Genomic DNA, 27,938 nt, shown 5'->3' with positions numbered 1-27,938 from the left:
GACGCGGGCGGGGACGCATTCTCGCGCATGTGCGTACCGTCCTGACGGGGGGCGAGGGGCGGGGTTTCCCAGGAGGGGCGGGGCTTCGCGGACGGGGTGGTGTTAGTTCGGGACGGGTGTGGGAAGCGCCTTGCGGGAGTGGGCGTGTCAGCTGGACGCGAAAGGTGCGCGCTATGCGTGATGACGTAAGGGGCGTTGATTGGGAGCGGGAACCGGAGCTAGCGCGTGTGCGGCGCCCCCCCTTCTGCCCAAATTGATCTTTTCATTGCGCTCAAGGTAGGTAGAAAGCGGGCTGAGTTTTGTGTTTGTTGCTCTCTGCCAGGGCTGGCTTCATTTTACTTTGCCCACTCAGTCTTGCGCGTCCCCGTAGCCTCATCGTGGGGCAGCGTCAGCCAGAAGTGTGCGGACCCGAGGGGTGGAGACAGCCTCTGATCCCCGTTCCTTCCTCCGAGGGGAGGCGCACCCGGCCTTGGAGGCCCGCCTGCGTTTGAGACCCCACTGGGCATAGCTGGCTGAGGAGTTGGGGGAGATTTGGGGGCGGGATGAGGACAAGTGGGTCTGCTAAAGGACGCAGTACACTGGACCGGGAATCTCTCAAGTCCAGATGATGCCGGAGCTCTTTCGCTCAGTCAGGCCCGTGGCGCAGGCAGGATGGGCAAGTGTCGCGGTCTTCGTACTGCCAGGAAGCTCCGTAGCCGCCGACGAGACCAGAAGTGGCATGATAAACAGTACAAAAAAGCCCATTTGGGCACAGCCCTGAAGGCCAACCCTTTTGGAGGGCTTCTCATGCCAAGGGAATTGTGCTTGAAAAAGTAGGGGCCAAACAGCCAAATTCTGTCATCAGGAAGTGTGTCAGGGTTCAGCTAATCAAGAATGGCAAAAAAATCACAGCCTTTGTACCCAATGATGGTTGTTAGAATTTTATTGAGGAAAATGATGAAGTTCTGGTTTCTGGATTTGGTCGCAAAGGTCATGCTGTTGGTGACATTCCTGGAGTCTGCTTTAAGGTTGTCAGAGTACCCAGTGTCTCTCTTTTGGCCTTATACAAAGGCAAGAAGGAAAGACCAAGATCATGAGTTTTGATGATGAAAGCACGATAGTAATAAATTTTCATATGCCAGATGATGCCGGAGGCGGGACTGGACCTCCAGGTCGGGCTGCCCCAGCACACCCGTCAGAGAGGTCATTCCGGGCCACCGGCCCTGAATTGTCCTTAAGGGATAGCTAAGGTGAGGCTATTTCAGGAGTGATCCCCATGCCCCTTTACCTTGTATCTCAATTACCAAGCTCTCCAGGCAGCAGGATCCAGCATCCAAGTTCCTCAGGAGTAACATGTAGCTTTTAGGACAGAACTCAAAGAAGCCTAGGGGTCGATAACTTTTAGGTTTAAATTTGGTTGTTACTGATCTCCACTTTCTTTCATCTTGTGAGCAGTAACCAACATGTCAGGGTGGGAGTCTTATTACAAAAATCAGGGTGATGAGGAAGAAGAAGATCAAGAGGAGGGCCTTGAAGCAGGTGGTAAGTGACTTTCATTAACATGTACCCTTGTGTGTGTGGAAGAAAGACTTTCCCTACCTATCTCTTCTGGGTGATCTTTGCTGTCTTGTGGCCCACGCTTCTCTCCCCAGAGAATCTTCAATACTTTTCTCCCTTTGAACTTTGCAGAGCTACCCTAGGCTCTTTTATTCAGGTCCTACTCTAGTCTATGGAACATTCCTAGCCTTAAACTTTTGCTGGGCACTGGTAGATTGATCTCCAATAAATGACCCTGAACATTGGTATCCTTTGTCACCTTAGGTGGCTCAAGTAAGACCCTTCCTCATCCAGGGAAGTAGTTTGCCTCATTCTTGGACCTCAGTGTAAAAATGCTTTCACCCTTCAATAACTGCAGCAACCAAAGAGTATACATTAGCAACACAGTTACAAGAGTCATTCCCTCACCTAGCCTGCAGGTTAGGGAGTATATGTTCAGACAACACAGTAACACATAGGACAAAGAAAGAGAAATAAGGGGTGCCTGTACTCTACATACTGGTTAATTTAAGTCCTGGGTAGAAATTTTTAAAGTATTTTTATTTATTAGAAGTGAGAAATATAGGAAATATAAAAAATAAAACAGAATTCTGTAATCTACCGCCCTAACACAACCACTACTAGCATTTTGGCTTTTTGCATATTTCCTTCATATATCTTTCATTCTTTATATTTCGTAACTATATATAGTTTGTTTTTGTTTGTATCTGATTTTTTATATGATTGTAATCATAGTGCATATATTTTTTTCCATTTTAATTTACATTTTCAAAATTTACATCTTCTTCAAAAAGAATTTTAAACATATATACATAGTTTTGTGTTCTGCCTTTTTTCCTTATTGTATTATAGATATATCTTTCCATGTAAATGCAAATATAGCCTCTATAAATCATTTTAAATATGCTATAATTTGTTCAGTCTACCTTCTGTTGGACATTTTAGTTTTCAGTTTCTTACTTTAATAAACAACATTGTGGAAATTTTTGCATAGGGTTTTTCCATATTTTATTTTCTTAAGATAGATTCCTAAGAAGTAGAATTCACTGGCTCAAGGTAGAATTTTTGTTTAAGGTTCTTGACACGTATTGCTGTATTGCTTCAGAAAAGATGGGTAATTAAATTTATTGCATTAGGAAGCAGCATCGTCAAAAAGGGAGACAACCAGACATTATATGCCTTTTTATGAAAAACTCAACATCACCTATAATGTAATCATGCCAGGAAAAAAAAAAAACAAACCCAAATCCAATGAAGCCTCTCTAGGTCCTTAGTAGAAAAGACAGAGGACTATGTTAATCTACACCAAAAGAATGCAGTCAGCAAAATCCAGAAGGTGGAAAACTTATGAGACAAAAGACAGAGGGGGTATCTGCAGATTATAAGAGGCTTTAAAACTTTTTTTTTTTTTTAAAGTCAAAACCAGTGTTTAGGAATGTTGGCTTGGATGATTATAAAGAAAAAAATGAAGTGATTACCAAAAGTCAGGATGGTGGTTACTCTTGGGAGGAAGGTGGGTGTTAAAATTGGGAGGCAACCTGGAGAGGGCTTCTGGGGTGACTGGCAAGATTCAATTGCCTGATGTGCATGGTGGTTTTAAGGGTGTTCACTTTTTTTCTTTTTTTTTTGGCTGCACAGTGCAGCTTGTGGCTTGCGGGATCTTAGTTCCCTGACCAGCGATTGAACCCGCACCCTTGGCAGTGAAAGCGTGGAGTCCTAACCACTGGCCTACCAAGGATTTCCCTAAGGGTGTTCACCTTAGGGAATTCCTCAGATTATAATTTTGCTTAATGGGCTTTTCTCTATTTGTTTTATTTTATTTTACTTTAATTCTATTTCTTAGAAGTTTTGGGGTTTTTTTTTTGATATGTTTATGATGGAAGATTTATTAAATTTAATTAATTAATTAATTAATTTTGGTTGTCCCGGGTCTTAGTTGCAGCAGGCAGACTCCTTAGTTGCGGTTCACCAGCTCCTTAGTTGTGGCATGTGAACTCTTGGTTGCGGCATGCATGTGGGATCTAGTTCCCTGACCAGAGGTCAAACCCTAGCCCCCTGCATTGGGAGTGCGAGTCTTAACCACTGCACCACCAGGGAAGTCCCTCTGTTTGTTTTATATGAATAATAAACATGATAAATATGAAACAAGGGCAAACATTTCCTTCTATTTATTTCCCCCTAGGAGATTATAAATATTCAGGAAGAGATAGTTTGATTTTTTTGATTGATGCTTCCGAGGCCATGTTTGAAACTCAGGATGAAGATGAGTTGACTCCTTTTGACATGAGCATCCAGGTAAGACTACCTTTCATTTAATTAAACAAACAAACAAACAAACAACAAGAAGTATCAACACCACTTTAAAAAATATGGGGATTTCCCTGGTGGCGCAGTGGTTAAGAATCCGCCTGCCAATGCAGGGGACACGGGTTCAATCCCTGGTCCAGGAAGATCCCACATGCCACGGAGCAACTAGGCCCGTGCGCCACAGCTACTGAGCCTGTGCTTTAGAGCCCACGAGCCACAACTACTGAAGCCTGTATGCCACAACTACTGACGCTCGCGCGCCTAGAGCCCGTGCTGCGCAACAAGAGAAGCCATCGCAGTGAGAAGCCTGTGCACCGCAACGAAGAGTAGCCCCGGCTTGCTGCAACTAGAGAAAGCCCGCCCGCAGCAACAAAGACCCAGTGCAGCCAAAAATAAATAAATGAAAAAATAAATTTATTAAAAATAAAAAATAAAATAATAGTACCTACTTTGTCAAATTGTTATGAGGATTAAATATTTTTATTTTTTAAATTGAGGTGTAATTCACATAACATAAAATTAACTATTTTAAAGTATACAGTTTTAAGGTATTTAGTCATTCACGTCATGCAATAATCACCACCCCATCTCATTCTAAAACTTTTTGAGTAGATATACAAAATGTTTATATATACAGTAGAATATTAGTCATAAAAAGGAATGAAGTAGTGATACATGCTACAAGGTGAACCTTGAAAACATTACATTAAGTGAAAGAAGCCAGGCAAAAGGTCACATGCTGTATGATTACATTTATATGAAGTATAGAATAGATAATCCATAGAGAATGCAGATTGGTGGTTACCAGCGACTGCAGGGGAGGGAGCAACTGCTTAATTGGTATGAGGTTTGCTTTTGGGATGATAAAAATATTTGGGAACTAGATAGAAGTGGTGGTTGCACAACATTGTGAATGTACTAAATTGAACACTGAATTGTTCACTTTAAATGGTTAATTTTGTTATGTGAATTTCACCTCAATTAAAAAGATTACTATTTCTTCATAGAGAAGAATTTTTAAGGATTTATTGTACATCTCATTTCTCATATTTTTGGAGTTTGGAACCAAACAGAAGCTTCTCATGTCCTAATTTGTACACAAACAGTTCTTGCAATTGACAAGTCAGAATATCTTGCATCTAAAAAAAGAATTAATAAAACAATTCTTAACTTTAAAGCAGTGGTTTGCAAACTTTAACCTACATCAGAATCACCTGCAGGCCTGTTGACACAGATTGCAGGGCCTTACCCTGCAGTTAGAATTTCTGATTCTATAGGTCTAGAGGAGGGACCAAGAATTTGCATTTCCAGTAGAGCTCCCAGGTGACGCTGATGTTGTTTGGAGATCACTCTTTGAGGAGCACTGCTTTAACCTTTTTTGGATCATGGACCTCTTTGAAGATGTGATGAAGGCTATGTACCCTCTCCCCAAAAAAGATACAGTTCTACATGTAATTTGAAAGGGTTCATGAAATGCTAACGCCTAGAGAACCCAGAAGCAACTGTAGTATTACGTAGTGAATAAGTGAAACATTCACTGATGAACATAATGTATTTGATAAGGAGCAATGAAAAAACATTTTCTAAAATTCTATTTTAGTTTGTGTGTGTGTCGGGGGGTGGGGGGTGGTTAATAGTAGAACCTAAAGAAGCCCTCACTGGGACTTCCCTGGCAGTCCAGTGGTTAAGACTTCCACTGCAGGGGGCATGGGTTTGATCCCTGGTCAGGGAACTAGATCCTGCATGCTACAACTAAGATCTCACATGCCGCAACTGAAGATCCCGCCCAGCGTAGCCAAATGAATAAATAAATATGAAAAATAAATACATAAATAAAAAGAAATGATTACTTGCCATGAAGATAACTGTCAATGACTAGACATACCATAAGTTTTGCATTTAAGGAGAGAATTGCTATGGAGGAAGGCCAGGTAGAGTCTCAAGCAGGATATGGAGGGGGGTCACCATGGTTGGTTTATTCCTCAGCTTTGCAGAATCAGAAACTTAATTTTGTCAGTACCCCCAGAATTATAGGCCACCAGGACTGACCACTTATGAGGCACTGATTTACTGGATATGGTTTTAGTTTATATTTCCTGGAATACTGATGTCTTTAATTGTGTAATTAGGCAAATTTTATTTCAAAAGTTGCTTTTAGTAGGTATAGATTTATTTTCCATTATTTATTAATGTCACATATACTAACATTCACTTAAACCTTTTATATATGTAATTATTTTATATATGTAAATTTTGTTTCTTGGTATCAAACTACTTGAGGAAAAGAGACTTCCCTGGCGGTCCAGTGGTTAAAACTTCGCCTTCCAATGCAGGGGGTGCAGGTTTGATCCCTGGTCAGAGAGCTAAGATCTCACATGCTTTGGGGCCAAAAAACCAAAACATAAACAGAAGTAATATTGTAAAAAATTCAATAAAAAATTCAATAAAGACTTTAGAAATGGTCCACATTTAAAAAAAAAAAAAAGCTACTTGAGGAATGATCAAATGGCCTGTTCAAACTCAGCTAATTAAGTAAGTGACATCATTGGGACTCAAATCCAGGTTTTCCGATTCTAGTGCTGGGCTTTTATTTATTTTTATTTCCCTATAGCAGAGTTTCCTTCCTGAGTATATACATGTTTTGAATTCTCTGATTTCTTATGGTAGGGACTGCTTATGTGTCTGTCGTATACTTAACCACACTTTGCTTTGTGTTATACATAATATAAATGACCATCACTCTCACTGGATTATGAGTTTCCTGAAGGTAGGGGTCACACCTTACTCTAATGCCATGTACAAATTCAGCAAATATATATTGAGTGCCCTACTATGTGTCAGGCACCTGTGGAGCTTAAGTTTAGTGGTATGTAGTTAAATATTAATTGAAGTTTTATGTTTGTTTTTTCAGTGTATCCGGAGTGTATACACCAGTAAGATCATAAGCAGTGATCGAGATCTCTTGGCAGTGGTGTTCTATGGTACCAAGAAGGACAAAAATTCAGTGAATTTCAAAAATATTTACGTCTTGCAGGAATTGGATAATCCAGGTCAGTAGTATTCTAAGATCAGCTTTTCCCTTACATGAGAAGGTCACTAACGTGCACAAAGAGGGATGTGGAGAAGGAAGCAGATAACATCTTGACTAGGAGTATGCTTTCCTGCACAAGGGGGTTCTTACTGGGGTGTAGACTTTTGTTATGTGGGTTAAACAGCTCTGGGTGAGAAAGAGCTTCTGTTAGTCTTGTAAAACACTGACGCTGTTCCGACTTTTCTGCCCATTTGACTCCCTGTCTCTGATCAGGTGCTAAACGAGTGCTAGAGCTTGACCACTTTAAGGGACAGGAGGGGAAGAAACATTTCCAAGACCTAATTGGCCATGGATCTGACTACTCCCTAAGTGAAGTACTGTGGGTCTGTGCCAACCTCTTTAGCGATGTCCAGTTCAAGATGAGCCATAAGAGGATCATGCTTTTCACCAATGAAGATGACCCCCACGGCAATGACAGTGCCAAAGCCAGCAGGGCCAGGACCAAAGCTGGGGATCTCCGTGACACAGGTCGGCATTCCCCTGTTCTTTTATTTTATTTCTTTGGCCGCGTTGTGCGGCTTGTGGGATCTTAGTTCCCCGACCAGGGATTGGACCCGTGCCCCTTGCAATGGAATCGAGGAGTCTTAACCACTGGACCTCCAGGGAAGTCCCCCACTGTTCTTTTTTTTTTTAGTAAATTTATTTATTTATTTATTTATTTATTTTATGGCTATGTTGGGTCTTTGTTGCTGTGCGCGGGCTTCTCATTGTCGTGGCTTCTCTTGTTGCAGAGCACGGGCTTTAGGCGCGCAGGCTTCAGTAGTTGTGGCATGTAGGCTCAGTAGTTGTGGCTTGTGGGCTCTAGAGCGCAGGCTCAGTAGTTGTGGCACACGGGCTTAGTTGCTCCGCGGCATGTGGGATCTTCCCGGACCAGGGCTTGAACCCGTGTCCCCTGCATTGGCAGGCAGATTCTTAACCACTGCGCCACCAGGGAAGCCCCCCCACCCTTTTCTTTTAACTTGGCACTTAATTTTTTTTGCTTCTTTATAGCTGATGTCAAATAGTTGCTTTTCACCCTTCAGAGTAAAATGAAACAATAAAGTGAAGCTGGGGGAGACCCCTATGTAATATTCCCAGTGAAAATGACCAGGCCATTAGTTGTCTGAAGGGCTCTACCAGAGGGAGCTTTTCTTGACTTTAACGCCACCACAAATGGTGGTTATTTGAATAAGTTGTCTGAAGTCATTAGAGCAGCTGATCCCCTTAACCACTTTCTCTAAGTCCTGAAAATGTTTATAATCAATCTAGTTCTTTGGGAGCTTTTAACAGCATATTTAAACTTAACTGAAAAAAATTCTCCCTTGCTGGAAATTGTTTCCCCTCACTTTTGTCTATCTTCGCTCCAGGTATCTTCCTTGACTTGTTGCACCTAAAGAAACGTGGGGGCTTTGACATATCCTTGTTCTACAGAGATATTATCAGCATAGCAGAGGATGAGGACATAGGGGTTCACTTTGAGGAGTCGAGCAAGCTCAAAGACCTGTTGAGGAAGGTTCGCGCCAAGGAGACCAGAAGGCGCGTGCTCTACAGGTAGGCACTAAGCCTGGGTCAGCTGCCCACAAGGCCCCTAACTGATCATAAGCCGTGCATGGCTTTGACCTCCCTGGCTCCTTAACTCTGGGCTGTACCACTGCCTCACTGTTCCTCTAAAAAACTTGCTTTATTTCAGGATAGCACAAGCTATTTGCTTCTCTTTCTCTAGAAAGAGCTGGTATGCTGTTTCTCCAAAATAAAACAGCTCTCCACTCCTTTGGGGTAAACAGTTGTGGCCTAACGGTATCCTCAGTTGCACTCACTAGGACATTGTCTGTGTTCTTCTCCTCTGTAAATTGGGGATAACGACAGTACCTGGTATAGAGCAAAAACTCAATAAATGTTAGTTATTATCATTGTTGTTAAAATTGTGTTATTCTAATTTCTTATAAACTTGAGACCAATAAGAACCAGGTGGTTGGATTATCTTCCTTTAGAGACCTTTGACATTAGAATCCTAAGGCCACCTCAGTGTTTCTTCCTAAAGAGCATCAGACTTTCATTTTAGACTAGTTTCCTCAGTATAGAGGAATAAGACCATTGGTAGTTTTTGAGCTGTTTTCAAGAGATTACTGACAATTCTACTAGAAAACCCATGAAATTAAATATTTTAAGGAAACCACGAAGCAGGTCATTGCTACAGTTATAGTTTTGTCATTGTTCTCCTTTTCCTCCCAGGAACTATTTCTCTTTCCTCAAACAATCACCCTGTCACCTTTTGTCCTTCCTGAAATAGTGGAATATTGTTACTACTACAATTTGGAAATCTACACATATTGGTGGGAGTGGCAGGGGGGATAAAATGGTGGTTAAAAGTAGGTTCTAGAGTCAGATTGGCTCGGATTCTAGTCCTCTGCTGTGTGACCTGGGGTAAATCATGTAACTTCTCTGAGCCTCAGTAAAATGGGAGCAAAAATGGTCCCTCTTTATAGGGCTGCTGTGATGATTAAATGGAATAACATAGTAATTATAAACGTTAGCTATTCTTACTATTTTGTGAAAGAGTCATTATAGGATACTTGGTAGTAATAATAATAAATTGGAGCTGTTTGAGAATTAATTGCCTAAGGCTTAGAAAATTATTACACTTACTCCTGCTATAATAAAATAATAGAATTATTTTATTGCATAATTATTGTGTGCCAGGCACTGTCCTAAGTTCTTTTTTCTTTTTTTTTTGAATTTTAGAATTTTATTTATTTTTTATACTGCAGGTTCTTATTAGTTATCCATTTTATACGTATTAGTGTATATATGTCAATCCCAATCTCCCAATTCATCACACCACCACTCCCACCCCTGCCACTTTCCCCCCTTGGTGTCCATACATTTGTTCTCTACACCTGTGTCTCTATTTCTTTCTTTTTTTTTTTTTATAAATTTATTTATTTATTTTTGGCTGCGTTGGGTCTTTCTTGCTGCGCGTGGGGTGTTGCGGTGCGTGGGCTTCTCGTTGAGGTGGCTTCTCTTGTTGCGGAGCACCGGCTCTAGGGTGGGCAGGCTTCAGTAGTTGCAGCACGTGGGCCCAGTAGTTGTGGCTCGCGGGCTCTAGAGCGCAGGCCCAGTAGCTATGGCGCACGGGCTTAGTTGCTCTGCGGCATGTGGGATCTTCCCGGACCAGGGCTCGAACCCGTGTCCCCTGCACCGGCAGGCGGATTCTTAACCACTGCGCCACCAGGGAAGCCCCGTGTCTCTATTTCTGCCCTGCAAACCGGTTCATCTGTATGTCCTAAGTTCTTTGTTAACATAATTACCTCATTTAATCTATAAAAACAGTGCTTTGAGTTGGGTTGAAACCTACCCATTAGTAACATTTATTAACCTTAAATCATTTCAGATGAAGTTAAACATAAGCAGCTTGTTTTGTGCTGTGGGCTTTCACATTTTCCTTTCCTTGGTATGATTTAAACCACATGATGTTATACTATAACTCTGTCTTAACTTAGAGTTATGACATTTTCAAGGTCGAAAGGTACCTTAGTTTATAAATGTGAACATTTAATATGGGGTGGGGGGACTAACCGATTTGCTCTTTTGGTTCAGAAATAGAACCAAGGTCACTTGAAGCCTGAGGCCAGAGTAGACCACATTGACCAGTGCTTTTTCCCAGGATACTAAAATTTAGAGGGCACAACAATTTTAAAAAATTACTTTTGCAGATTGTACAGTTTTTAAATTGGTTACATTTATTGTCAGCTCTCCTTCAGCAGCCTTTAGACAACTGTGTTTAACACCTAGTAAGCCGGAATAATTTAAAGTAGGAAGCCATCAAATGGGTGGTGTTATTACTAATGCCCATCTGTTACTAACACTCATCTCTGGGGGCACATCATACATTACCAAATTGTACCATACCTACCAGGTGCTTGCTTCAGGAATCTAAAATTTCTAGTCAGGGCTCTGTCCCAAACCACTGTTCTTTCTACTGTGTGAACCAATACACCTTTGAACTAGCTATAACTTGTTTAAACATGTTCTCTTCCTTAAAGTAAATACTGCTAAACATTCTACAACAGTGAAGATTGGGTTATTAATTTAAGACTTTTCTTCTTTTGGGATAAAGGTGTTTAAAGCTATAAATTTCCCTCTGAGCACTGATTTAGCTGCATCCTATACCTTTTGATGTGTTGTGTTTTCACTTGCATTCAGTTCAAAATCATTTTAAATTTCCCTTGTGATTTCTCCTTTGACCTCCTGGGTTATTTAGAATTGTATTGTTTACTTTCCAAATATTTGAGGTTTTCCCAGATTTCTCTCTGTTGTGGATCTCTAACTTAGTTCCATTTTGGGTAAAGAACATATTTTGTATGATAGCAATCCTTTTTTTTTTTTTGGCTGCGCTGCACAGCATGTGAGATCTTAGTTCCCTGACCAGGGATTGACCTGTGTCCCCTTCAGTGGAAGCGCAGAGTCCTAACCACTGGACCACCAGGGAATTTCCAATTTCAGTTTTTTTAGATGCATTTAGACTTGTCTTGTGTCTCAGTATATGGTCTGTCCTAGAGAATGTTCCATGTGTGCTTGAAGAGATTGTGTAGCACAGGTTATTTTTCTGTTCTGCCTTTTTTCCCCACAGTATTGTATTGTAAATATTTTTGCATGTTGTCTTTATTATAGAACACATTTTCAAGAGGTCCTATTGCTGCTTAAGATGTTGATATAAATACTCTGGAGCAATATGTTATAATGGAAAAGTACCTGAGCTTTGAATCAGACATACGTGAATTTGAATACCAGTTTTCATTAGTTGTATGTCTTTGGGCAAGTTAGATAACATCCCTGAGCCTCAGTGTTTTCATCTGTAAAAATGACAACAACAAGGTTATTGGGTAGCAAGTAACAGAAACTGACCCTTGACTAATTTCAGCATATTAAAACAAAATCCTGAACAGGGTGGGTAGTATAGGAACCAGGGTGGCACCAGGAATCTAGAAAATAAGAATTATTGACAGTGTCTTTGGGGTACCACTGTCAGCAAGCATCCCCTCCAACCGTGTCCTTTCTTGGTCACTGTTTAAGACCCAGACTCTCAGGAGAATAAGTCTGATGGCTTGAGCCTGGGCCAGATGTGCCCATCTCTTGGTCAGGGTAAAGCATAGCACCTGGATGAACATTTTCCCAAAACTGCAGTGGGGGAAGGGTGGTTGCCTAAGAAAAATTGGGGTTTCATTGTTAAAATAAGAGGGAAGGTATGCTAGACAAGCAGAAGCAGCAGATAATATAGTACTTATAGGATTATTATAATGATTAAATGAGAGAATAACTGTAAAGTGATTTGATAAATTGCTAGGCTCAATTTAAAAAATCATTATTTTTATTACGGTACATTCTTTATCATTATTTTAAGGAGTTAACAGTACATTCTGAGACTAATTTTTTGCAGTATAGACCCTGAGATGTATTACAGCAAACTCCATTGTATTATTAAAAAGCTTTATATTTGTATTTGAAAAGCTTAGGTTATTGGAGAGAATAAAACAAATCAGGGCTTGGGTGCCATGAATGAATTTTAGATAGGAAAATATACTCTTTCTGTCCAAAGTAAAAAATTTTTCTCTCCTTCAGGTTGAAGCTTAAGCTCAACAAAGATGTTGCGCTCACTGTTGGCATTTATAATATGGTCCAGAAGGCTCTCAAACCTTCTCCAGTGAGGCTTTATCGGGAAACAAATGAACCAGTGAAAACCAAGACCCGGACATTTAATGTAAATACAGGCAGTTTGCTTTTGCCTAGCGACACCAAGAGGTCCCAGGTAGGTCTCTGCCTTCTTACTGAATTTTGTCCTGTTGAAGAGTTAACAGGGAGGGGGAGACATGATCAGCCTAACTAGTTAAATAACTTTCATGTGCGCATCTTTCTAGCCAAGCTGTTGCCATTACCCTTTGGAATATGGCATCTAGATCAGTAATACCTTGGGAGCTAGAAAGTTAGAGCCAGTATTTGGAAGAGGTGTCAGTGAAAACTTCAGCCCTCGATCAGCCAGCACATGCTACTCTGAGTCTTAACAATCTAATTCCAATACAATGGCAGAAATTGTTTTATAGTTAACTAGGGAGATGAGCTAGGGAAAGAAAGTGTGTTAGGTGTGAAGTGCCCTCGTTTTAGGGAGAGAGTTTTTTTTTTTCTTGCCAAACTAACCAGTTTTTCCTGTGCCTTGAAATGATACCCTCATGCCTTTCTTAATCTGAAAGACAGACTAAGGATGCAGAACATTATCTCTCCTCATCCTCTCACCTTTGTTGAATCTATAGAAGGATTTTTTTTAATTGAAGTACAGTTGATTTACAAAGTTCTGTTAATTTCTGCTGTACAGCAAAGTGATTCTGTTATACATATATATACATTTTAAAATATTCTTTTCCATATGGTTTATCTCAGGATATTGAATGTAGTTCCCTATAGAAGGATTTGATATCTGAAATTAAAATCAAGTGAGTCATCCTTCCTTTTTAGTTATGCAAAACGTGGGAGAGCGATTTTGCCTAAGTTCAGGACCTAGAAGGATCAACTAAGTGACTAAAATTAAATATTATTTTGATTCAACCCTTGAGATGTCTTTTGGAGCATGAATTTCAGGCCAGAGTGTCTTGCCCTACTTTTCAGGAGGAGAAGACGACAAGAAATTTCTCCTTCCATTTTGGAAGTAGCTAGTTTTCCATGTTGGTTTATTCATAGGCAGTAGCTCTTCCGGTTACTAAGTTTCTTTCTTGATTAACTGTGCCTACAAAAAGTCTTAAGGGCTCTGTTTTTGTTTATAAAACCCAAATTTGACCTTTACTAAGTTCTGTTACTAATCACATATTTAGGATCAAAATGCAAATGTTAAAGTTTAGAAGTAGTATGTGTGTATGTGTGTGTGTGTGTGAGCCTCCTACACTGAGACCTAGCACAATACCTGACGTAGGTCCTCTCAATAAGTAGGTAAGGTTTGAGCATCCTTTGTGTGTCAGGGATGATGCTGAGGGTTTAGTACACATTAAATGAGGGAAGGAACAAATGCCTGAAGAGCATGGCCTTTAGCACCAGACGGATGTGGTACAGTTCAAAGCCCAATTCGGTTGTATACTCTGGAGCAAGTTACTAACTATAGAGCCTCAGTTCACTCATCTGTAAAACAGAGTTTTTAACATTTACCGCCTAGGATTGTTACAGATGATAAACTGGGTGGCAAAAGTAAAGTGCCTGGCTGGCACTCAATAAATGTCAATTGCTGTTGATAGGAGGAAGATGCCTCTGATGAGCCCTCTTCCTGCTCCTTAGAAGAAAGCTGATTTTAACTTGTTAGTGTCATATGGCAACCATTTCGCATCTCTGTGTAGCCTCGCTATGTGGCCTCGTTGTTCCCCTTCTATAGACCTATGGGAGTCGTCAGATTGTATTAGAGAAAGAGGAAACAGAAGAGCTTAAACGGTTTGATGAACCAGGTTTGATTCTCATCGGTTTCAAGCCCTTGATAATGCTGAAGAAGCACCATTACCTGAGGCCCTCCCTGTTTGTGTACCCCGAGGAGTCCCTGATAAATGGTAAGGGGCATAAACCAAGGATAAACGAATAAGCAATGCAGAAGGCAATTTACTGAGCAGCATTCCTAAATGGCTGCTGCTGGAAACTATATAGGATGTGTTAATGGGCATTTTGAAAGTGTTTCATGCTCAAATAAATTTTGGAAACGTGGGACTAAACAAAGTTAAAGAGATTTCTTTAGGAACTATAATATACTGATAGCATTGGGAATATCCAGGAGGGGATATGGAATTAGCATATTTAAAACTTAGTTGCTATTGAAATTCTTTCTTTGAGGCACCAGATAAAGAGTTCGGGAAAAACAAAAAAACAAACCTGGCTTCTTCCCTAGTGTTGCAATTAAAGATGATATGAACTTGGCCACTGGGTTTATTTGTGCTGTCCAGACCTATATTCCTCTGTGCTATAGCTAATGAACCTCCCGGATCTGACCTGACTGGTTTTCATTAGCAACTAGGGCTTATGTCATTAGCCTAATGATAGTAAAAGTGAACTGACAGTAATAATTCACACCCCTAAATGGAGTATTTGAGGTGCCCTTTCCTTTCTCTTCCTTTCTATGCCTCTGCTACCCTCACTTTACCCTCACCTCTGGGTCCATCACCCCTGACCTATCGAAGTATCATAAAAGCTTTTAAGAAAATGGAAGAGAAACTGTAGGTTTATAACATGGGCTAAGAAAGGAGGAGACATCTTTAGGATATAGACCCCTGGGATGTTTGTTTTCCAGGGAGCTCAACCCTATTCAGTGCTCTACTCACCAAGTGTCTGGAGAAGGAGGTCATGGCAGTGTGCAGATACACACCCCGCCAGAATATCCCCCCTTGTTTTGTGGCCTTGATGCCACAGGAAGAGGAGCTGGATGACCAGAAAATTCAGGTGACTCCCCCAGGTATGTGAAAGAGATAATTTCAGTGCTTCTGAACCTTGCTAAGGCTTTGGAGTCATTCCTGGGATACCAACTCAGACCTGCTGAGACTCAGAGTCTCCAGGAGTGGAGCCTGGGAAATGTGTATTTATAAGATTGCACAGGTGAATTTGATGAACAGCCAAGTAAGGCTGTCAAATATGGTTGTGCAGTGCACAGCATGTACAACTGTACAAGGCAGCTCTGCAGCCAGGGTTGAGAATTGACTTCATAGGGACTGTTTGCAGGTTACTGGCATAAGTTCATGGGGTCTCACTGCTGACACATTCTTTACTAAAAACTATTGTTTGGTACCCTTGTAATATTTAATGGTTGGTTTATCTCTTGTGTACACCAAAGCAGTGAGGTATCATGGAATGACTGTGGGGTTTGTTTTTTTTTTTTAATATTTATTTATTTATTTGGTTGCACCGAGTCTTCGTTGTGGCAGGCGGGCTCCTTTGTTGTGGCTCTAGGGCTCCTTAGTTGCGGCTCCAGGGCTCCTTAGTTGCGGCTTCAGGGCACCTTAGTTGCGCCTCACCTGCTCCTTAGTTGCGGCATGTGAACTCTTAGTTGCGGCATGCATGTGGGATCTAGTTCCCTGACCAGAGATGGAACCCAGGCCCCCTGCATTGGGAGCACGGAGTCCTATCCACTGCGACGCCAGGGAAGTCCCATGACCATGGGTTTCGAAGTCACACTTGACTTTGTCTTATACTTACGTGTCTGAAAGCTCACTTTCTTTTGTTTTAGACCCTTCTCTGCCACCTGTTAGCTGGCCAACTTGGGCAAATAATTTAACCTTTCTGTTTATGTTCCTTATCTGCAAAGATGAGAATTCTGGAACACCTTTCTCTCAAGGTCACTTCACATTTGAAATAAGTTAATAAACATATAAGTGCCTAGCACAAAGCAGCCAACAGATGACTACCATCAGCCAACAGATGACTACTAGTCATCCTTCTTTTTAAAAAATATTTATTTATTTATGGCTGTGTTGGGTCTTTGTTGCTGCGCATGGGCTTTCTCTAGTTGCAGTGAGCGGGGGCTACTCTTCGTTGTGGTACCTGGGCTTCTCACTGCGGTGGCTTCTCTTGTTGCAGAGCACGGGCTCTAGGCACGCGGGCTTCAGTAGTTGTGGCGCGCGGGCTCTAGAGCTCAGGCTCAGTGGTTGTGGTGCACAGGCTTAGTTGCTCCGCGGCATGTGGGATCTTCCCGGACCAGGGCTCGAACCCGTGTCCCCTGCATTGGTGGGCTGATTCTTAACCACTGCGCCACCAGGGAGTCCCATCTTTCCTCTTTAGCCATGCTAATAAAAATTATAAAGTAAGTCTTTGAATGTGTTATATTTCCAACCCTGGTCACCTGAATGCTCAGGAACACCTTTTATGTCAGTTCTTACGCTTTGTCTCTCAGCTCTGTGCTGATGAAGCAGAGGCTCTCCAAGCCCCATTTCTCCTTTGCCAGCGGGCTCTCGGTGAGGCTCTGTCAACAGTGGGCGCTAGAGGGAGACATTAGGGCCGTGGAGAGCTAAGAGACTTCCTCTTGCTCAGTGCTGTTGGCATTGCCAGCAAGGGCTCTTCACCTGGCAGCAGCAGTGGGTTCCAGTCTCTAGATTTTTCAGTCTTTCTAGAACCCGTCAGCAACTGGACAGGGTCAGGCTGGTAACCCTTACCTCTTCCCTTCTAGCATGTGGTGGGGGCTGGGGAGCAAAGGGGAGAGGTTGAAGCTCGGAGGAGGGGCTGACAGAGTTGGATGTAGCCCTCCAGGGAGGGGCACTGTCCACCTGGTTCTGGGTGTATGGAAAGAGCTGGCGGCTGGAAGCTGGCTGGGGCGCCACTGGCAGGAACAGGAAGTACCTGAGGAGGAGCACTCCTTTCAGGTCCCCCTCTGGAGGCTCCAAAGGGAGTCTGCTAGGCAGATGCTAATGGGAATCAGCTGGTAAAGGAGAAATGGGATTTGCAGGGTCCCAGCTCCAGCAGCACAGCATGCAGAAGGGTGAATTGGAGCTGAGAAAAAAACGACAGCTCAGGAGACTTCCCTGGTGGCGCAGCGGTTAAGAATCCGCCTGCCAATGCAGGGGACACCGGTTCGAGCCCTGGTCCGGGAAGATCCCACATCCCGCAGAGCAACTAAGCCCGTGTGCCACAACTACTGAGCCCATGCGCCACAATGAGAGAGAAGCCCGCTGCGCTGCAACAAAGATCCCACTTGCCTCAACTAAGACCCAACGCAGCCAAAAATAAAATTAATTAATTAAAAAGAAAAAGGAAGAAAAACGATAGCTCAGTGACTGAAACCTTTTGTTGAGTCAAATCTCCGAAAACGTATCTTTCTTTCTTTCTTATTCAGGCTTCCAGCTCATCTTCTTGCCCTATGCTGATGACAAACGGAAGGTGCCCTTTACTGAAAAAGTCATGGCAAACCCAGAGCAGGTAGACAAGATGAAGGCTATTGTTCAGAAGCTCCACTTCAAGTACAGGTGAGTGATGGGTCATTCTCAGGCTTTCTTCTGGAACTGCCTCCTGAGTTGAAGGTCGTACTGGAGATTTGAGTTAAGCATAAACCAAGAGAATGTGATTTTATTCTTTTCCATTAACTGATAGATAATTAGTCTTTAGAAGCTATAGGGAGAGTGGAAGTTCTTTTATTGAAGGCTCTGGAATTGTGCTGTTTACAGCTGGTTGACCTGCTGTGTTGTGCTTAGAAAGACAGGTTAGTTAGTTGAACAAGCTCCGCAAAGCAGCAGTAAGGAGAAGATTCTTGGTTGGCCTTCTCCTTGATTGTTTGTTGTCACACGGTGAGTAAAAGCAAGTAAACCAGTGTAAATTGTCATGGGGTTGAAAAAATGATTATATAATGCACATAGACCATCTCCCAGAACCTGCATAAGGTGACACCAAACATAATTTTTTTCACATTTCATCTTTTGTCTCTGGGCTACTTCCCTAACTCTGCCTACCTGTGGGCAAAATGATCTTCCTTCTCCAAAGGAAACCTCCTGGTATAGTCCTTTGTTGGGCAAATGGAAGCATTGTTAATGTTCTACCATGTGCCATGCACTGTTCTAGATACAATTCCAACAGTATCTCATTTATTCTTCATGAGAACCCTGAAAGTTTTGGTGCCCATTTTACAGGTAAAGAAACTGAGGCTTAGAGGAGTGAGGCAGCTTGCCCAGACTCACCCAGCTAGAAGGAACTGGAGCCAGGATTCAAGTCTAGGACTGTATGCCTCTAGATTCTTTCTGTCTTTACTTTCATGTTGCTATCGAGTATGGGAAGAAAGAATACTCAGGTTCCTTATCTCCCCACCTCCCACCATCCCTCTGTTGTGTTTTCTCTGTACTTACCTCCTCTGGCCCTGCCTCCTCTGTTTCTGTCTCTGTCCACAGCTTCCAGTGACAGACAGGTGGGCAGGTATTGTTTTGCTTTAGGATCCCTAGCATCGGACAATAAAGTGAAAATTGGAAAGAGAGACGTTGATTCAAGAGATAAGATTCCCAACTGTTTTACCTGGGGTGTATTTCTCAGCTGACCTTGGGCCTGCACTGCCTCAGTTGTGTTTTTAACTTTATTATTTTATTTTTAAAATGTTTAAATTTTTATTTTTTAATTTATTCATGTCACTGTTAATGTTTTAACAGAAGTGACAGCTTTGAGAACCCAGTGCTGCAGCAGTACTTCAGGAACATGGAGGCCCTGGCTTTGGATTTGATGGAGCCTGAACAAGCCGTGGACCTGACACGTAAGGAGGCCGTGACTGAGTTGAGAAGTTCTTTTCATGGGAGGCTTTCGTGTCGATTTTACTCTGGACCAGTAATATGGATGCATTTCCTAGCACCCTCTAAGTACACAACCTTGTGGTCCAGATCATCTCTGCCTGAGAGATTTCCTAGACCAGCTTAGATTGCCTGGGAACGGGTTTGGCTGATTCTACAGTAAGAGGAGGAGAAAGTGCCAGGCTTCTGAGACCTGCCTCTGAAGTAGACCATCCATGACTACATGTTGGTAAAAGTTAAAAACAACAATCTGCAACATTCATTGAGTGCTTACTGTGTGCCAGGCCTTGTTGTCCTGTGTGTTGACTCATTTATTCTGCATGACTATGAGGTAGGTTCTGTTACTGTCCCTGGTGTGCAGAGAAGGGAGTGATTTGCCCAAGGCACTAAGTAGTAAGTGGTGGCTGTCAGCGCAGAATCCAGTGAGTCTGGCCCAGAGCCCTTGCTCTGAACCACTATGCTTACCTTACTGCTGCTCCGTCAGACGGTGTGCTCTGCCCTGGGAAAATGGACCTCGTTACCCCGCATGGAGGACATTTGCCTGGCCTCCCAGGCTGAGGTGCTCTGAGCTCCCTTCTGGTCCCTTTCTGGATTGTGGTTCTCTCATGTACTTCATAAGAGGATGCGTGAAGTTTAGCGATGTAAGTGAATACCCCCTGGAAAACAGATTGGATTTAATGAAGACTCTTGACAGAGGTTGAAAAGATCAGAACAGTTAGTTTGGCCTGCTTAGCTTCCCAGTTATTATTGATCTCTTTCATGCTAGCGCCAGCATTAAAAGCATAAGAGTTATTGGACGTGTCATGGTGGTGACTGTCAGCTGGGCCTGGCAGAAGAAGAACCCTTGAGTAAGGCAGCCCATCTCTTCCTTTATGGCCTTTAGGCAGATCAGGAAGTAAATTGCCTAGTCTCTAGCAAGATGGCTAGGGACACAGACTTTGGAAACACCCGATGTAGGTAGATTTGAATCCCAACTCTCTGGCACTTATTAAATTGTGTGGCCTTGGAACAATACTTAATCTCACTGAAGCCCAGTTTCCTTATTGGTAAAATGGGGATAATGATCTGTCCTTACAAGGTGTCAACAAAATATAGGCCCTGACACTCGGGAAGGTGCTCAGAACACAGTTGTTCTCCTTTATTCCACAGCCGTGTGCTCTACTTCCTCGCTAGCACCTCAGCCTCTTGCATTCTCTCTTCTGGCCCTATACTTTTTGGGAGAAAGTCTTGTTTTCTCTTTCTATTTTTCAAAAACAACTTTGGCTGCTGTAGTGTTTCCTGTAAGCTAAATGTCTCAGGTTCCTGTCTTTAGCCCTTTCTTCTCTCCTTTCTGTTGGTTATGTTATCCACTCCCATAGCCTCAAGTATGACCTCATGTCCACAACCCCCAAACCTGTATCTCCAGCCCTGTCCTTTCCTCTAAGCTCTGGCCAAAGCTTCCAGCTGCCCAGGTGACATCTACTGAAGGCCCTGGGTATCCTCTGCTCAAACATGTGACCCCTTTGACTCTTTGTTCTTTCACATCCCTCGCTCACTTTTTTTTTTTTTTTAAATAAATTTATTTATTTTTGGCTGCGTTGGGTCTTTGTTGCTGCACACGGGCTTTCTCTAGTTGCGGGGAGCGGGGGCTACTCTTCGTTGCGGTGCGGTGGCTTCTCTCGTTGTGGAGCACGGGCTCTAGGGCACGCAGTCTTCAGTAGTTGTGGCACATGGGCTCAGTAGTTGTGGCTCGCGGGCTCTAGAGCGCAGGCTCAGTAGTTGTGGTGCACGGGTTTAGTTGCTCCGCGGCATGTGGGATCTTCCCGGACCAGGGCTTGAACCTGTGTCCCTCGCATTGGCAGGCGGATTCTTTTTTTTTTTTTTAAAGTCATGTTCTTTGCTTTTTTTTTTTTTTTTTTTTTTAAATTAATTAATTAATTTATTTTTGGCTGTGTTGGGTCTTCGTTTCTGTGCGAGGGCTTTCTCTAGTTGCGGCAAGCGGGGGCCACTCTTCATCGCGGTGCACGGGCCTCTCACTATCGCGGCCTCTCTTGTTGCGGAGCACAGGCTCCAGACGCGCAGGCTCAGTAGTTGTAGCTCACGGGCCTAGTTGCTCCGCGGCATGTGGGATCTTCCCAGACCAGGGCTCGAAGGCAGGCGGATGCTTAACCATTGCGCCACCAGGGAAGTCCCCCTCGCTCACTTCTAATCAAACGTGTCTGCTTCTCTGCGACACAATGATAAGGCTTTCTTTTAATAAGTAACTTATCAAAGACTCAAAATTTTCTTACTTTCTTCTTTTGGCTTTGTCACACCATAGTGTTTTGGTTTTTCTCCTGTGCCTGTGGAGACCCTAAGACTTCTTTGCTGGACCTGCTTCCCTTTTTTCTCCTCTAACGTGGAAGTGTGCTGGGTGATCCTGGGCGCCATCTTTCCCTGTCCTCTCACTTCTCCCTGCGTGGCCTCATCAGGCTACATCAGTGGCTCTAAGTGTGGTCCCTGGTCCAGCAGCACTGGCATCTCCTGGGAACTTGTCACAAATGCACATTTTGAGCCCTACCCCAAGCTGACTGAGTCTGAAACTCGGGCTGAGGCCCAGCAACGTGTGTTTTATTTTATTGTATTTGGCCATGCTGCGTGGCATGTGAGATCTTAATTCCCCGACCAGGGGTTGAACCCGTGCCCCCTGTATTGGAAGCTCAGAGTCTTAACCACTGGACCGCCAGGGAAGTCTCCAGCAACATGTGTTTTAACAAGCCTTCCCGGTGATTCTGAGACATGCCACTGCCTCTAGCACATTGTTTCTCAACTTTGGCTATACAGCAGAATCATCTAGGGGACTTAAAAAAAAAATCTGGCTCTTTAGGCCTCACCCCAGACCAATTAAATCAGAATCTCCTGGGCATCAGTACTCTTTAAAAGTCCCCAGGTTGAGAACCAAAGCTCTAGTAGAGATTCCTGTAACCTGGAACATGGGGCTTCTGACACGGCGGGAGCGCAGTTTGATGGTGACGTTCTGCCGTCTCGTAGGTGCATACACCACAGGGCAGGAGCTCCCCTGTGTACTTTGCAAATGTGGTCACATGAGATGAGACATTCATCTCATCACCCTTGCCCTTGATGTGACCCAGCTCTCAGCAAAAGCTCTACAAGCTATATAGTTGTAAGAAAGGAAATAAAAATATTATCTTTCCCCCAGAGCTTCCTTTGCCTGTTGCATTTGCCGTGGGGAATGCTCCTGCCATCCCCACCACTCACCTCCTCCCCCGCCCACCCCCACACCTCTTATTCCATCAGTAAGTCCTGCCAGTGCTGTCACTTCTCAAGATACAGTCCCATTGCCACCCCACAGCCCCCCGCCGCCCCACTCACACACACTGCTTCAGCCTTCCGTCTCACTGTCCGTCAATTCATACTCTACACAGCTGGCAGGCAGGGTGATCCAAAACGTCCATCTGATCACGTTGCTCCCCTGCTCATAGACCTTCAAAGTTTCCCCGCTGCTTTTAGGATAAGGCCTAATTCCTGGGCAGGCATTCAAGGCTTCCATGACCTCGCCATGCTTGTCTTTCTAGCCTCCTTGCTGGTCCTGCCCATCTCACACCCTGCCTGCAAGCTGTGTGTCACTGGCTGTCTCTCACCCCTGTGCCTTCTGCTTAGACTAGTATCTGCCTGAGGATACTAGTCTAAGTATCAGACTTAGAGTCCTTCCTGACCCCGCCTGGGTTCCAGCTGCACAGAGTCCTTCCTGACCCCTCCTGGGTTCCAGCGTGCCCTGTACGGTCCCTTTCTTCATGGCACTGTGCAGCTCTATTGCATTGGTGTTTTTACCACCTCCTTATGCCGCGTGGACTGTAAGCCCTGAGGGTACAGACTCTTGTTTGAATCCACAGGGTCTAGCCCGGTTCTCAACTCTACCGCTTCCCAGCTGTTTGACTTCGGGAAAGTCATATAACGTCTCTGATTTCCACCTCTGTAAAACGGGAAGACAGGTTTACCTACCCCAGAGATTGTTAGGAGGATTAAATAAAAATAATAAGTTTAAAGCATTTAGGAGAGTGCCTGGTTGTCAAAAGTGCTCATTAAGTACAATTGTTAAAAACTACTTGGTAAATGTTAGACTTTTAGCAAATGTATTCATGGCCAGCTCAGCTGCCTTGTGGACCCTCCCCCATCTCAGCAATTAAGTATTTTCTCCTCCGGTCCCAGTAGAGTTGGACTGGATAGGAAGGCAGGGCTTGTGACTTGACAGGCCACTCTTCTTGTGTTTTTATTTTCTAGTGCCCAAGGTTGAAGTAATGGACAAAAGACTGGGCTCCCTGGTGGATGAGTTTAAGGAACTTGTCTACCCACCAGGTTACAATCCTGAGGAAAAAGTTTCCAAGCGAAAACAAGGTAAGGAGCTCAGTGTGGACGTTCAGTGGGTTTTTGGGGGGTTTTTTTGGTTTTGTTTTGCTTTGTTTGTTGTTTTTTTTGGCCACGTGTGCGGCTTGCAGGATCTTAGTTCACTGACCAGGGATTGAACCCGGGCCCTCAGCAGTGAACTCGTGGAGTCCTAACCACTGGACTGCCAGGGAATTCCCAGTGGGTTCTTTTTTGGACCACCAGGGAATTCCCAGTGGGTTATTTTTTAAAGTTGCCTTTATAGTCCTATCACAGAGGATAATGTCCTTTCAGAAATTGCTATACAAACCTACATATTTACAAACACATTTCAGCACAAATGAAACAATATTCACATTATTTTCTAGTTTATTTTGTTACTCAGCTGTATATGTTGGACAGGTATTTATATCTACACTCACATATCTACCTAATTAAAAAAACATAAGGCTACAGAGTACTTCATTGGATAGATATACACAATTTATCCAACCAGACCTTTACTGATGGATAGATATACTGCAGTGAACAGGAACCACCATTGCATACTGGTGTGAGCAGTTACACAGCATAAATTCTTAGCAGTGGAATTGCTGGGTCAAGGTGTAGACATTTAAATTCTGATAAGAATTGCCAGTTTGCCTCTGAAAAAGTGATGCAATTTATACCCTATCCAAGAAGGGATGGGTGTGTTTCCCTACACTCTCACCAATTGTAGACTTTATATACTTTAAAAATTATATATTCACAAAAAAATAATAGAGGGAAAACGTATCCTGTTTTGATTTGCAGTTTTTCAGTTATGAGTAAGATGTAGTTTTACTGGACTTTTTTTTTTCCTGTGAACTCCCAGTTTGGGGCTTTAACGATTTTTCCTACTAGACTGTCCTTTTTCTTACTGCTGGACCCAAAATGTCTTTACCACGACTCTCACATTTTTCAGGACAGCACGTTGTGAATTCGTCAGCATTCAGGAATAATTCTGTCTTAGGTTGTAATCCTTTTGGCTACCTTTGCTCAAGTAAAGCCAAATTTGGGCCTTGCTTGCCCCCAAGACCCATGAGGAAGTGGAGCTATGAGAGGTTAGGTTTGTGGTCATCACGCTTTCTCCCTTTTGCATCAGAAGTGATTCCTCCAGTGCCCTGTGTGCTGTCATAACTTTTCACACCTGCGTGAGTGTTATTTATGTATTTGTTTATCTCACTCAGCCTGCATGTTCTTATCACCTAGCATGGTGCCTTGGTACTGACAAGGTGCTCTGTAAATGCTTTTTGTTTTGTTTTGTTTCCAGTTTTATTGATATATAGTTGACATACACCATTGTATAAGTTTAAGGTGTACAACATAATGGTTTTCTTAAAAATAAATTTATTTATTTATTTTTTAAATTTTTGGCTGCATTGGGTCTTCGTTGCTGCATGGGCTTTCTCTAGTTGCGGCGAGCAGGGGCTAGTCTTCATTGCTGTGCATAGGCTTCTCATTGCGGTGGCTTCTCTTGTTGCGGAGCACGGACTCTAGGCGCGTGGGCTTCAGTAGTTGTGGCATGTGGGCTCAATAGTTGTGGCTCATGGGCTTAGTTGCTCCACGGCATGTGGGATCTTCCTGGACCAGGGATCGAACCCATGTCCCCTGCATTGGCAGGCGGACTCTTAACCACTGCGCCACCAGGGAAGTCCCTACAACATAATGATTTGACTCACATATATCATGAAAAGATGACCACAGTAGGTTTAGTGAACATCCAGCATCTCATGTAGATACAACATTAAAGAAATAGAAAAAAAAATTTTTTTTCCTTGTGATGAGAACTCTTGGGATTTACTCTCCTAACAATTTTCATATGTAACATACAGCAGTGTTCATTATCCTTACCACGTTGTATATTCCATCCCTAGTACTTCTTTATTCTATAAGTGGAAGTTTGTACCTTTTGACTGCCTTCATCCAGTTCCCCTTGCCCCTACTCCCCACTTCTGGTAACCACAAATCTGATCTCTTTTTCTATGAGTTTGTTTGTTTGTTTGTGAAGTATTATTGACCTCCAACACAATGTTAGTTTCTGGTACATAGCATAGTGATTCAATATTGCTATACATTTCAAAATGATCACTACGATAAGTCTAGTTGTCATGTGTCACCATACAAAGATGTTACATAATTATTAACTATATTCCCCACAGTTTACATTTCATTCCTGTGACTCATTTAGTTTGTAACCGAAAAAAGCTTATACTTCTTAATCTCCCTCACCTATTTCTCTCCTCCCCCCAGCCCGCCCTGGCAACCACCTGTTTGTTCTCTGTATCTATGACTCTGTTTCTGTTTGGTTATGTTTTTTCATTTGTTTTGTTTTGTAGATTCCACATATAAGTGAAATCATATAGTTTTTGCCATTCTCTGTCTGACTTATTTCACTTAGTATAATGCACTCTAGGTCCATCCGTGTTGTCACAAATAGCGAGATTTCATTCTTTCTTATGGCTAATATTCCATTGCATATATGTGTACCATATTTTCTTTATCCATTCATCTATTTATGGGCACTTAGGTTGCATCCATATCTTGGCTGTTGTAAATAATGCTGCAGTGAACATAGGGGTGCATGTATCTTTTTAATTAGTGTTTTGTATTTCTTCAAATAAATATCCAGAAGTAGAATTGCTGGCTTGTATGGTAGTTTTGTTTTTAATTTTTGAGGAATCTCCATACTATTTTCTATTAACCAATTTACATTACCACCAATGGTACATGAGGGTTCCCTTTTCTCCACTCTTGTTATTTGTTGTCTTTTTGATAATAGCCATTCTGACAGGTGTAAGGTGATATCTCACTGTGGTTTTGATTTGCATTTCCCTGATGATTAGTGATGTTGAGCATCTTTTCATGTGCCTGTTGGCCATCTGTATTGTCTTCTTTGGAAAAATGGCCTTTCAGGTCCTCTGCCCATTTTCAATTGGGTTGTTTGTTTTTTTGATGTTGAGTTGTATGAGTTCTTTGCATGTTTCAGATATTAACCTCTTGTCTGATATATCATTTGCAAATATCTTCTTCCCTTCAGTAGGCAACCTTTTTGTTTTGTTGATAGTTTCCTTTGCTATGTGAAAGCATTTTAGTTTGATATAGTCCCATTTGTTTATTTTTGCTTTTGTTTCCCTTGCCTGAGGAGACATATCCAAAAAAATATTGCTAAGACTAGTGTCAAAGTGCATACTGCCTGTGTTTTCGTCTAGAAGTTTTATGGTTTCAGGTCTTACATTTAATCTTTAATCTAGTTTTTAATCTTTAAAAAAATCTTTAATCTATTTTGAGGTTTTTTAAAAATATGGTCTGAGAAAGTTTGATTCTTTTGCACGTAGCTGTCCAGTTTTCCCAACACCATTTATTGAAGAGGCTGTCTTTTCCCCATTGTATATTCTTGCTTCCTTTGTCATAGATTTATTACCCATATAAGTGTGGGTTCATTTCTGGGCTCTCCATCTGTTTCATTGACCTATGTGTCTTGTTTTGGGGCCAATATCATACTATTTTGATCACTGTAGCTTTGTAGTATAGTTTGAAAATATAAATGCTTTTCGAATGAAGAAAGGAAGGAAGGAATGACTTGCTCACCCAGAGTGATCAGCAGTTTTGGGTAAACTGATAGGACTCACTACTTTTAACTCCCTCCTAGACGTGATACATTTTTTTGTGTTTAACTGAAGCTGCCTTATCAAGACACCTGTCTTCCCCATGGTGTTCTAGGTAGGCACCACAGCTTTATGGAAGATGGTTAACTGAAGCCCAGATCATATGAGGGCCCCCGTGCAGTATAGCTGGGATCCCACTGGTAGCATTTCCAATCACTCCCACCTGACCTGTTTCCCCAGGTTATGAAAATTCTGGAAGCAAAAGGCCCAAGGTGGAGTTATCTGAAGAGGAGCTGAAGGCCCACGTCAGCAAGGGCACACTGGGTAAGCTCACTGTGCCCACACTGAAGGAAGCCTGCAGGGTGTACGGGCTGAAGAGCGGGACGAAGAAGCAGGAGCTGCTGGATGCGCTCACCAAGCGCTTCCAGAAGGCCTGACCAGAAACCATAGAGCCAGTTACCCTTCCACATTGCAGCCAGGCTGGCTGGTTTTGTTTTTATCAAGTTAAAACATGTTTCTCCTGAGCCAGGAAGAGTCTGCCTGACAGAAACCAAGGACTTTGTTTATGAGACTTTCTGTTGTCGTGGAGACAGTGTTGCCATCTCACTTTGCTGTGCCTTACTCTACTGTCTGAATAAAGAACCTTAACTTTGTACTATATATTGTTCTGTAGTATAAAAGAGAAAGATGTGTCTGCCTTGCATCCAAAGATGCCATTGGCTGTTAGCTTAATTTTCTCTCCCACTGGGAACGCATTTCATCACAATGGAA

General features: G+C 42.7%; 1 protein-coding gene and 1 pseudogene across 2 annotated transcripts; both read left to right on the top strand.

Annotated features, from left to right (window-relative positions):
* Positions 1–188: 188 nt before the first annotated feature.
* On the top strand, positions 189–27,822 carry XRCC6 (X-ray repair cross complementing 6). Of its 2 annotated transcripts, XM_061204472.1 has the most exons (13): positions 189–276; positions 1,435–1,521; positions 3,719–3,831; positions 6,755–6,893; positions 7,148–7,402; positions 8,281–8,464; positions 12,533–12,719; positions 14,322–14,490; positions 15,222–15,383; positions 17,751–17,880; positions 19,045–19,145; positions 23,440–23,553; positions 27,408–27,822. In XM_061204472.1, the coding sequence occupies exons 2-13, from the start codon at positions 1,443–1,445 to the stop codon at positions 27,602–27,604; spliced, it is 1,830 nt and encodes a 609-aa protein (XP_061060455.1). In that variant the 5' UTR covers positions 189–276; positions 1,435–1,442; the 3' UTR covers positions 27,605–27,822. The 2 variants fall into 2 exon arrangements, with proteins under 2 accessions (XP_061060455.1, XP_061060456.1); XM_061204473.1 differs by lacking the exon at positions 3,719–3,831.
* Positions 636–1,076, top strand: LOC133100994 (small ribosomal subunit protein uS12-like; annotated as a pseudogene).
* Positions 27,823–27,938: the final 116 nt, after the last annotated feature.

This window comes from Eubalaena glacialis, chromosome 11 (genome assembly GCF_028564815.1).
Source record: "Eubalaena glacialis isolate mEubGla1 chromosome 11, mEubGla1.1.hap2.+ XY, whole genome shotgun sequence".
NCBI classification, from domain to species: Eukaryota; Metazoa; Chordata; class Mammalia; order Artiodactyla; family Balaenidae; genus Eubalaena; species Eubalaena glacialis.
The sequence above is the reverse complement of the archived record's forward strand: the minus strand, read 5'-3'. Positions and strand labels throughout refer to the sequence as shown.